The 12,013-nt window shown below is 38.9% G+C and overlaps 1 protein-coding gene and 1 non-coding gene across 2 annotated transcripts; one reads left to right on the top strand and one right to left on the bottom strand.

Annotated features, from left to right (window-relative positions):
• Positions 1-8,885: 8,885 nt before the first annotated feature.
• Positions 8,886-10,343, bottom strand: LOC145157497 (uncharacterized). The gene is made up of 2 exons (XM_079076531.1): positions 9,458-10,343; positions 8,886-9,295 (listed from the first exon to the last, which is right to left on the bottom strand). Exons 1-2 carry the CDS (start codon positions 10,341-10,343, stop codon positions 8,886-8,888), a joined length of 1,296 nt encoding a protein of 431 aa, XP_078932657.1.
• Positions 10,344-10,697: 354 nt separating this feature from the next.
• LOC145162064 (small nucleolar RNA R71) lies at positions 10,698-10,804 on the top strand. The gene has a single exon (XR_013738921.1). It is a non-coding gene; the product is annotated as a small nucleolar RNA R71 (small nucleolar RNA).
• The last annotated feature ends 1,209 nt before the right edge of the window (positions 10,805-12,013 follow it).

Genomic DNA, 12,013 nt, shown 5'->3' with positions numbered 1-12,013 from the left:
ATTATATTTCAATTTTTAAACCGTGGAGTTCCACGGGTTTAAACCTAGTTATCTTTATATTAAAAATCATAATTTTAATTTGTATACCCTTGTTTGTATTTGATTCCATGGATAAGGGTACATAAATTTTATTGTGCACCCTCTTAATCTAAACCGTTAATACAATAATCCTACAATTATATGTGGTTCTATGGTTCTATGAGCTTGTGTTGGTTCTACAATGATCCTTTATATATATATATATATATATATATATATATATATATATATATATATATATATATATATATATATATATATATAGTAAGCAACGCTCTTCGACAACGACAACTTGACTACTCCAAGAGCCTGCTGGTCTAACAGATCCCAAAACTGTAACAACCCAAATTTTCAAATAAAAATTTTCATTTAAATATTAAAACCCATGCTCATTAATTATAAATTCCAATCATAATTTACTTCTTAAAAATCCATTACATCAGTTAATTATTCAAAAGATCAGAGTGTCCATAATAAAATGCTGGAGAGTGCGTGATGCGCCATCATGTCGAGCCCTTGCCCTTTGATCCAGAAGTACCTGAAATTAAGCACTTGGAATGCTAGTTACTTCTTGTATTCTTGAGTGTCTAAAGCCTTTAAGTGCTTAACTCAATTAAGCACTAAAGGGAACAACTCAAGAGGTCTTCTAAACACCAAAGTAAGGCACCAAACTTCAAAGGTTTGGTGCTTTTTCAGCTCACGGTTTTTAGAGAGAAAAGAAGGGAAGAAGAAGATGAAAACTTGCACATTTCTCATACATAAGACACTCTTATATAGTCCATGAGAGGTAAGGCATTACCATTAAAATAATATAAAGTAATGGTAGCCTTTAGAAGAATGGGAGACAAAAGGTGGAAGGTTGAAAAAGCAACCTCCCACACCATCATTATGTTTTGGCTCATGCCTTTTAAAAAGTAAGATTCTTTATTTTTTATAAACTCCAAGTTTATAAAATATAAACTTTGTCTTTAGGTAAAAGATAAAAGAATCCAACTAGTCCAAAATTTTGTGCATGATGATGTGTGTAAAACCAACTAGTTTTAATCCTACTAACTTAAACACAAAGACAAACACACTAAAGGCAGTGTACCTATCGATTAGCAGTTTCGTTCAGGTAAGTAGGGTATCGAATACAGGGAACGGTAAACAATTAAAATAAATGCTAATATTATCTAAATAAAATAAGTAATAGAAAGGGGGTTTTCTCTAGTTTTGCAAGACTAGAAACTTAAACAATTAACTAAAACTTAAACTAAGAAACTAAGAGATAAGAAAATAAAAATCAACTAAATCCAATAATTAAGGAGACTTCTGTTTAGGTTCGAATCATTTATTCCTATGGTTGATTTTATGACAAGTGCAATGGATTAATTGGCATTGGCTACCGATTAGTGTGATTAGGTTCACGTTCGCTATTACTAATCCTTAGAAAACAAATTAATTCAAGCAGTGATCAAGTGATTAAACTAATAAATTCCCTAGTTTAATTATTCGGGTTAAATAAGACTTATAATTAGCTAATTAAATTGGTGATTCAATTAGCCTCTTCTTGATGGTGTATCACACAAGCTCACATATTAATTTACCCATTCTCTAGTTAATCCTAGTTTCATATTCACTATTCCTAGGCATATAGCAATGTGTTCACATAAATCATATGAGATAAGCAATTAAGAGATGTTCATGCAGCTTAATTACTTAGCTATTAACAAAAAATAGTTATGGTTAATGCATAAGGTTCTTTAACAAGCTTAATAAAACAAGTTCACCAAATTAAATTAATCCAACCACAAAATCAAACCATAATCACAAAATCATCTACCTAAACAGAAAGTATGAGTTTTAGCTCATGATTACAGCAGAAACAAGCTCAAAAACGAAATCAATTGGTAAAAACATAGTTCAAAAAAGAGATTAGGGAAAGAGTAAACTTGATTTTGCCTTGATTCTCCTTAAAATTGAATGTAGGGTTGATTCCTTTGCTTCCCACGCTCCAGCAACACCTTTAGTCGACAATTGGCCTCCAAGGGTTCATCTATCTGCTATGGTATCGGGCAGGAATGCCCTTTATATAGATTTTTGAAAAAATAGAGGTGAGTCGTCGAGTCCAGTGACCTACTCGGCGAGTCCGTCACTTAAAACCCGTGTACGGCAAGTCAGCGACTCCAGAATCGCGAAAGTTCGACATGACTCGTCGAGTTGAGGCCCAACTCGTCGAGTCCGTTTGGAATCAGCATTTTCTCAAAGCACGAAAGTCGTCCGAAATTGTGACTAGTTATCAGAACATTTTAAATCTCGTCAATCGGAGTTACGGTTCATGAGATACGGCCAAAACACTGATGAGGGGTCAAGCTGTCCAGCAACATCCTTCTTTCTTCAAAATCCAAGATCCAAGCCTCCAATCGCTAGTTCCGCTTCCTTTTCCATCCGAGCATGTCATTGTTGCTGAAAAATGAAATTATAATCTAATTAAGCACCTTTTGTTCATTAAATGAGACAGAAACAACATAAAGTATTCAGATAATGCATGAATTTTATAACTAAATATGCCCATATCAAAATACCCCACACTTGACTTTTGCTTGCCCCCAAGCAAAACTGAATTTTAGCACACCAATATCGCATACGACAATCCCAATCAAACCCAGCCATTATGTCAAGACCGCAACTCATGCATTTGTGTCTAAATTTGTCCTAAGGACCCCCCTCAATTCTAAATACTTACAATCCTCATAAACACTCGCCCACTTCTTTTGAACAACGCTCATTTTATGCATCCCTCCGAATCCATCCCCAGAAAACTTTCTTAACCTCAAGGTATTTTTGGTCAAGCAACCCAAGCATACATAATCTAGAAAATTACAACTTTTTTTGATACCACTATGGAGCTCTTTGGAATTCTTCACTTCTTTTATAATTTGATCTTTGATTTCTTTGAATTCACCACCTTCTTTGTTGGATTTTTGGTATCTTCAACTTTTTGAATCTTCGGAATTTTGATCTTTTGATCTTCACTTTAACTGCTCCAAAATTCTTACAACTTTTCTTGTAATTCTCTCTCTTTTTTTACATGTAACTCACTTTTTTTCACTCAATACCTACATGCTTAAGCAAGGGCACTCAACTTCAACCTTTATTGGTTAAAGTATTAGTTTTCCTGGATACATTTCAAGTACACGATGCTAAACATATTGCATCCCTCAAACTAAGCGATGTTGTGTTTTTGTCCCATGATTTCACTAGAATAAAGGGGGCCACAAATGCATTATAACGTATATAGGCTTAACTAAACATTTGGGTCCTCATGGAATCATCAAATATAATACTAGCATGGTTTCTAACTGTTTTTACCAAAATATCTAAATTAGCCCTAGCAATTTTATGCAAATTTTTAAAATTAATCTAAATTTTAACTAAATGTAACCAACCCCCTACCCCACACTTAATTTATGCAATGTCCTCATTGCATATTATGCATGAATCAGAAAACATAAAAATAAAGAGGGAATTGGAACAAACTCCCCTGGGCTAGTAGTTGCGAGGGTGATCTTTATTCTTTTGAGCTCCATCTTCAGATGACTTTGGCATGGGAACAGATCATCCATGCCTTGGGTGTCAAAATCTCGTGAGGAAAAACATCTAAATAGCTCCAATTATTAAGGAAAAAGCTCTTAGAAATCTCCAGGAATTAATCTTGATGATAATATGAGTAAACACTGCAGCGAATGTGCCCAAAATCCGAATCATGAGAGTAGAATCTTGAGTGACTCGTCGAGTAGAACGGGAACTCGGCGAGTAAATTGACTCCAAGCAAAGAATCGTGATATTGCAGATGGACTCGTCGAGCCCAATACGTGCACTCGGCGAGTAGAGCGCTGAGTGGAAAAAAATAATGTTATGCTTTTTATCCTTTGCTAATCTGCTGGAATATGATAATTCAGCGAATCTTCTTCGATTTCTTCAGTAAATGACACATTTTGTCACCCTTATTCCTAACGGACTCGATCCTAAACTTGAATTTGCATACTCTCATCTAGACCCGACCCTCACTCTAGCCTTGACCAATGAGACTCTTATATTGCATCCTAATCTTCAATCCTGAAAAGAAACAAGGCAACCACAGTAAAAGAAAACAAGCACACTCCTAATTAAGTCTTAATACATAAAAGTTCAAAACACAAAACCAACAAAATAAAATAACATCCAAATTAAAAACATAAACTTTCAATCTTCTTCAATATCATCTCCTCTAGCTCCACTCCCACTCGCTTGATTGTTCCTCCTCTGTACACGCTCCTCCCAACTCATCACATACGGGAATCCCGGTCCGGGCCTCGGCGTAATATTCATTTGTTCAAAGGGATAAACAAATGACTCGTTGTGATAATTCATACTTCTACCAAGGTCATCTTGGTACCTTCTTGCCTCAACGTGGTACCAATCCATAGGCAACTTATCATCCGCCGGAATGACCGGTGGGTCTTCTCGGACTTGCTCCCTCCTTTGCCTCACCCTTCTTCCCGGCTCCTCCGGTACCAACACCTCGTCCGCATTGGGGATGCCAATGTGCCCCCCACCATAGTCTTCAATGATCCTCGCCCTCCTATATAAGGTGGTGCTAAAAGGAGGGGACGAAGCCATTGTCAACATCCGAGCTTCCCCTTTTTCAAAAATCCCATATGTTCTCGCAAGCTTTGTGACAAACATGCCCCCGTTGATCTTTGATGTGACCGGCTCTTTGACTGCCCCTTCTGCTAAATATCTCGCCAAGCAATATGGCAAGTTGCAGAAAACATCGGGAGTTATAATACTCCACATATAGAAAATGTCAAGGGTGGGAACTTTGTCATCATCTTTCCTCATGTTGATGGTGCTAGCAACGAGACGGTGGATAAGACGATGGATGGGTGAACGGATAAAGCCTTCTTGGGCGGAAGATGGAATATAGACCCGGTTGGCGATAGTATTCCACCAAGTCGATGCCACCACCCCCTCGGGCAAATCTTTGTGACATTGTTCTAGGAAGGTTTCAAAATCTTCGGACATAATCACAGCTTGATCATATATCCCCATCCTCCAAGCAAGCTCTGAAATGCTACATTGATGCAACTCCCCTCCAAGACAGAAAGTAATAGTGTTTGGATTGTAATATTCACTACCACCTCGGAAGGAAATAGTGGCAAAGAATTCCCAGCACAACTCTTGATAAACGGGCTCTTGAATTTTGAAGAGTCGGCTCCAGCCATCGCACACTATATTCATCCCCTCATTGTTGAAGGACTTGACCAAATAAGGGGTCAACTCCTCCTCCAACCCAGTTTGACCAATCCACCGCCAGTCAATTGCATTTGGAACATATATTTCCTTGCGTTTCAATGCTTCCAGTTTGTTTTTCGCACGAGTCAATGAAGATTTTGAGGTAACTCTTGGAAAGTTTAACCATGAAAGATCTCCATAGTCACCTCCCCTGGAACTCTGCCCTCTTCTAGACATTCTGCCTGCAAAACACAACCAAACATACCAAAAACAAAACACAGAAAGATTAAAAACATAAAAATTCCCAGCTTCTGCAACATGGACTCGCCGAGTCCACGAACCGACTCGGCGAGCAGGATGAACTTTGCGAGTCCAGATCCGTTAGATGAAATTAACCAGCCAAATCTGAAAATTTCTTCAGGGGTTTGCTTCGGTATGTTCCAGGAGCATAACTATGTAAGAAATTTTGTCTAAAACGTCCTAATTTAACAAGAACTCAAAACCCTAAAATCCAAGTTTAGTCAAAATCGGGATTTTGCAGAAATTAAGGGTCTAACTTCACCAAAGATTGAAACTTTTAACAGATTAAGGGTGAAAAATGGTTACCTTGTGGTTGGATTTGGAAGAAAATGGAAGAACTCAAGATGAAAACGTTGAGGGAACTCGCTCATCGTGTATGGGTGGCGGCTGTGAAATGTTGAAATGTTTCTCAATTAGGGTTAAAACCCCTTTTACTGAATGTGAATTTTTTTTTTTCTGGTAAATACGTGGACTCGCCGAGTAGGTGTACCTACTCGCCGAGTAGTTTCGCGATTCCGCGTTTAATTGGGATTTCTCAAATGGACTCGCCGAGCAGGTTTAGGGACTCGACGAGTCGTTTATTCAGAAAGCTAAAAACAATGAATTTTTAAATTGTATGCCACACCCCACACTTGAGCATTGCTTGCCCTCAAGCAATCATCAGAAACTCAGAAGAAGAATGATAAAAGCAGATCCTAAGAAAAACTTAAAATAAAAATGAAAAATAAAGGAAGAAAGCAAACTCTAAACTCGGGTTGCCTCCCGGAAGCGCTTCTTTTTAAGGAGTCATTAGCTGGACTCCTTCCCGCTTACGTTTCTGTAATCCCTTCCAGCAGCAGCCCGTCTTCACGTTCTTCATTTCTCAGAATTCTTTCTTCATATCTTTTCACCCTATGACCATTGACTTTGAAAGGAGTTCCATCTCTTGATATTAGCTCAATAGCTCCATGTGGAAAAATTTCCTTCACTATAAATGGACCATCCCATCGTGTCTTTAGCTTGCCCGGAAAAAGTTTGAGCCTTGAATTAAAAAGTAACACCTTTTGTCCTTCGTGAAAGTCCTTATTACCCTTGAGTCTTTTGTCATGCCAATTCTTGGTCTTTTCTTTGTAAATCAAGGAACTAGTGTATGCCTCATTCCTTAGTTCTTCAAGGGCATTCATTTGCATCAATCGATTGTTTCTAAGTTCAGCCAAATCAAAATTGCACATCTTTAAAGCCCAAAATTCTTTATGCTCAATCTCAACTGGCAAGTGGCAACTCTTCCCATAAACCAACCTATATGGTGTAGTACCAATAGGTGTTTTGAAAGCTGTTCTAAACACCCAAAGTGCATCATCAAGCTTATCCGACCACTCTTTTCTATTACTTCCAACCGATCTTTCTAATATTCTCTTCAACGCCCTATTTGTAACTTCAGTTTTTCCACTCATTTGAAGTTGATAGGATGTTGAAAATCTATGGTGGACACCATATTTTTGCAACACCTTAGCTAATTGATCATTGGCGAAGTGGGTGCCTCGATCACTAATTAGAGCCTTTGGAACTCCAAATCTTGAAAATAATTTCTTGAGAAAACGTACCACTACTCGAGCATCATTCGTGGGTAATGCTTGTGCCTCCGCCCATTTGGATACATAATCGACTGCTACCAAAATGTATTTATTTCCCTTTGACATTGGGAAAGGTCCCATGAAGTCAATTCCCCAAACATCAAATATTTCACAAACTTGAATGCTATTTTGGGGCATCTCGTTTCGTGATGAAATGTTTCCCGATCTTTGGCATGAATCGCATTCTTTGACAAATTTTGTAGCATCTTTAAAGATAGTAGGCCAATAAAAATCCGAATCAAAAACCTTCTTGGCCATATATTGCGCTCCATGATGTTCTCCAGTGGGCCCGCTATGACAATGCTTCAAGATTTCCCGACTTTCTTTCCCGGATATACATCTTCTTATCATACCATCGGCACAGCTACGAAAGAGGTATGGCTCATCCCAAAAGTAATACTTAATTTCTGAAAAGAACTTCTTCTTTTGTTGGCGGGTCAAGTCTTTTGGGATGTATTCACTACCTAAATAGTTAGCTATATCTGCAAACCATGGAATCTCTCCTGCTATAACCAATAAATATTCTTCGGGAAATTCATCTCCAATCTTGTTTTCTTCGAACTCTTCCAAGTGCGGGTTTTCCAATCTCGATAGATGATCGGCAGCCACGTTTTCCATCCCCTTCTTATCTCGTATTTCAATTTCAAATTCTTGTAGTAGCAACACCCAACGAATCAACCTTGGCTTAGCATCTTGTTTAGTAAAAAGATACTTAAGGGCAGAATGGTCGGTAAAAACTATGGTTTTTGACAAAACTAAATATGAGCGAAATTTATCAAATGCAAAAACCACTGCTAGTAGCTCCTTTTCTGTAGTAGTGTAGTTCTCTTGTGTTGGGTTCAGGGTCTTACTTGCATAATAGATTGGCTGAAAATGCTTGTCAAATCTTTGTCCCAAAATAGCTCCCACCGCAAAGTCACTAGCATCACACATTAGCTCAAAAGGAAGACTCCAATTTGGAGCTACCATAATAGGTGAAGTAGTCAACTTTTCCTTCAACAAATGAAATGCTTCAAGACATTCTTTAGAAAAGTTGAATGGGGCATCCTTCAAAAGAAGTTGATCCAAGGGTCTTGTGATCTTCAAAAAGTCTTTAATAAAGCGCCTATAAAACCCCGCATGACCTAAAAAGCTTCTTACCCCCTTGACATTTGTTGGAGGTGGCAATTTGGCTATAGTGTCCACCTTTGCTCTATCCACCTCTATCCCCATCCTCGAGACCTTGTGTCCTAGCACAATTCTTTCCTTCACTATAAAATGACACTTCTCCCAATTAAGGATAAGGTTGGTCTTCTCACATCTTGCTAACATTAGATCCAAGTTGGACAAACAATCTTCAAAAGAGGACCCGAAAACCGAAAAGTCATCCATGAAAACCTCCATAAACTTCTCGATCATATCGTGGAAAATGGCCATCATACACCTTTGGAAAGTAGCCGGTGCATTGCATAACCCAAAAGCCATGCGTCTATATGAAAATGTTCCACTCGGGCATGTAAAAGTAGTCTTCTCTTGATCTTGTGGGTCGATTGGAATTTGAAAATATCCCGAGAAACCATCGAGAAAGCAATAATATAGATGCCCGGACAGCCTCTCGAGCATTTGATCAATAAATGGCAATGGAAAATGACCCTTGCATGTTGCATCATTTAGTTTCCTATAGTCGATGCAAACACGCTACCCGGTCACCGTTCTTGTTGGAATTAATTCATTATTTTCATTTGCTACCACCGTCATTCCTCCTTTTTTCGGTACCACCTGCACCGGACTCACCCACGGGCTATCGGAAATTGAGTAAATAATCTCGGCATCTAATAGTTTTACCACCTCCTTTTTCACAACTTCTTGCATGTTCGGGTTTAGTCTTCTTTGGCGTTGAACTACAGGTTTAGCCCCATCTTCTAAGTTAATTTTATGAGAGCAATAAGTTGGACTAATTCCCTTGATGTCGGTTATCTTCCATGCTATAGCACCTTGCCTCTTCTTTAGTACCCCCACAAGACTTTCTTTCTCATGTTTGGCCAAATCAGCAGCTATAATTACAGGTTTTTGTTGACCCTCTTCAAGAAATGCATACTCCAAGTGACCTGGTAGTGCTTTCAGCTCAGTTTTCGTGTTCTGGATGTTGCACACGTCGAGTCCAGTGATGGGACTCGTCGAGTGCTAGGCAAATTTCGCGACTAATCGGGATTCTTTGGATGGACTCGTCGAGTAGGTCGAGTCTACTCGGCGAGTAGACTGTTCAGTACTTTTGATCAGCTCATTATAATCAGCTTCCTCAAGCAGTCTCTCTATTTCCATTAGGTCGCTTTCAGCATCGAATTCTTCATCAAAGGTGATGTTGGACTTGTTTGGTTCTTCATTATTCCATTCCTCCATTAATTCTTCCAACATATCAATCGAAAATGTTGTGTCATCACTACTCCTTGCGTGCTTCATGGCTTGATCAACCCCAAAAGTGACTGATTCATCCCCCACCCGTAGAGTAAGTTTGGAATCTCGCATGTCAACTATAGCGCTTGCGGTGTTAAGGAAAGGTCTTCCAAGAATGATCGGGACTTGAGGATCCGCTTCCATGTCTAAAACTATAAAGTCCGCGGGAAACACGAACTTATCAACCTTCACCAATAGATCTTCGCATATTCCCCTTGGGAATGTAACCGTTTTATTTGCTAGGTGAATTGCCATTCGAATTGGTCTCGGCTCCGGGAGATCTAATTTCTTGAACAAGTATGGCATGAGATTTACACTTGCCCCTGAATCAGCCAATGCATAGATGGTAGCTAAATTTCCGAATTGACAAGGCAAAGTTAAGCTTCCCGGATCACCCTTCTTCTTCGGTAGTTTGTTCAACATGGCAGCTGAACAATTCTCGTTTAGAACCACTTTCTTCACTTCTTCCATCTTCTTTCTATTAGTTAGAAGCTCCTTGATAAGTTTGGCGTATTTTGGCATTTGTGCAACCGCTTCTATGAATGGTATATTAATTTGAAGAGCCTTTATATGTTCTAGAAACTTCTGGTAGTCTTCTTCATTCTTTTCTTGTCTAGCTCGGGCTGGATATGGCAGTGGAGGCTGATATGGCTTAGCAGGAGACTTAATTTTCTGATCAGGTGTCGGACTCGTCGAGTCCATATCCTGTACTCGGCGAGTAGTGTATGGGTTCAGCTGGGTCTGATTTTGGTTCTGCTCTTCTGCCTCCTCCTTTTGTACCAGCTTCGGATCTTTTGATCCATTTTATCCATCCTCCTATCCATGATTTTCAACATTGCCATAACTGCCGACAAATCTTCTGAAGCTGCATAAGCTGATCCCCTTGTCACATCATTCCTTGGATTGTGGTATTCTCTAAAATGCTTAGAGAATTCCTCAATTAGTTGCTTTATCATCGGGGGTGCCTTCTTTATGAGCGGTCCTTGCGAGTCAAGTAATTGCCTTGTTGTCACATTTACTCCATCATAAAAAATGGAGACTTCTTGTTGACTATTAAGATCATGATGTGGGCAATTCCTTAGTAAGCTTTTGTACCTCTCCCACGCCTCATAAAGTGATTCTCCGGCTTGTTGCTCAAAATTAGCTATAGCTTTCTTCAACTTGGCTATCTTTGATGGTGGGCAAAATTGATCAATAAACTCTTCTTTCATTCTAGCCCATGTGGTGATGGATCCTGGAGGGAGTGATTTTAGCCAATCTTTTGCAGCGCCTTTAAACTTGACCGGTAACATGCGAAGCAGAACGGTGTCGCGGGCCACATTAGGAAAGTTAAAGTAATCGGCTATATCATTGACCTCTTCTAGGTGCTTGTACGCGTCTTCGTGATCTTTTCCATAGAACATAATTTCTTTAAGTTGGGCGAGTATGTGGCCTTTAAGTTCGAAGTTGGCATTTTCTGGAATCGCGGGTTGCACGAGTCCCGGACCGGTATCTTCACGCATCCTGTTCTTCCACTCGCCCATGGTAACTTCATCGATGTTAGCCATGGTGTCGCTGAATCTGCCTTCTAGATCGCTACCTTCTTCAAATTCGCTTTCTTCCTTTTCAGATTCGTACACAATATCTTCCTTGATTGGGTCTTCGTTTTCCAAGGAAGAGGCGTTGGATGCTCCTGATTTACTACTCTTTTTCTTGCTAAAAACGGATTTGAAATTCTTCAAAGGTGATTTCCTTGAAGATGCGGATTCTCCAACGGTTTTGCCTTTGTTCTTCCTTAAAGTAGCTTCCGGGTCTTCAAGTGGTAGATTTAAAGGTGTATTGCTTCCTCTGGTCATAAACACTCTGCAATTAAAGCAAGAAAAACGCGTAAAAAGAACAAAAACGAAACAGAAAGAAAATAAAAACGAAACTGGAAATCAGCACTGAACTCGCCGAGTAGATTCGACTGCACTCGGCGAGTACAGTGCCTAAAAGCCTAAAAACAAATAAAAAAACAAATAAGAACAATTAAATACTAAAACTTAACCTAATTACTGAATTACTGAAAAAAATAACTTTGTGTAAGATAAGCTCACACAAAGGATCGATAAAACTAGAAATTAGAATTAATTTTTGAACCGTTCCCCGGCAACGGCGCCAAAAACTTGATGTGTGTAAAACCAACTAGTTTTAATCCTACTAACTTAAACACAAAGACAAACACACGAAAGGCATTGTACCTATCGATTAGCAGTTTAGTTCAGGTAAGTAGGGTATCGAACACAGGGAACGGTAAACAATTAAAATAAATGCTAATATTATCTAAATAAAACAAGTAATAGAAAGGGGGTTTTCTCTAGTTTTGCAAGACTAGAAACTTAAACAATTAACTA

The sequence above is a fragment of the Lactuca virosa genome, chromosome 2 (assembly GCF_052849685.1).
Source record: "Lactuca virosa cultivar CGN04683 chromosome 2, Lactuca_virosa_CGN04683_v6, whole genome shotgun sequence".
Classification (NCBI taxonomy): domain Eukaryota; kingdom Viridiplantae; phylum Streptophyta; class Magnoliopsida; order Asterales; family Asteraceae; genus Lactuca; species Lactuca virosa.
Note: the sequence above shows the minus strand (reverse complement) of the source record. Positions and strands in the feature narration are given on the sequence as shown.

What these genes read in the sequence shown, in the direction of transcription:
- LOC145157497 (XM_079076531.1), bottom strand. Translation starts at nt 10,343, where the DNA reads ATGGACTCGACGAGTCCGACACCTGATCAGAAAATTAAGTCTCCTGCT. An exon ending in TTATAATGAGCTGATCAAAA is followed by an intron (nt 9,296 to 9,457) that starts GTACTGAACAGT and finishes AAGCACTACCAG; the next exon opens with GTCACTTGGAGTATGCATTT.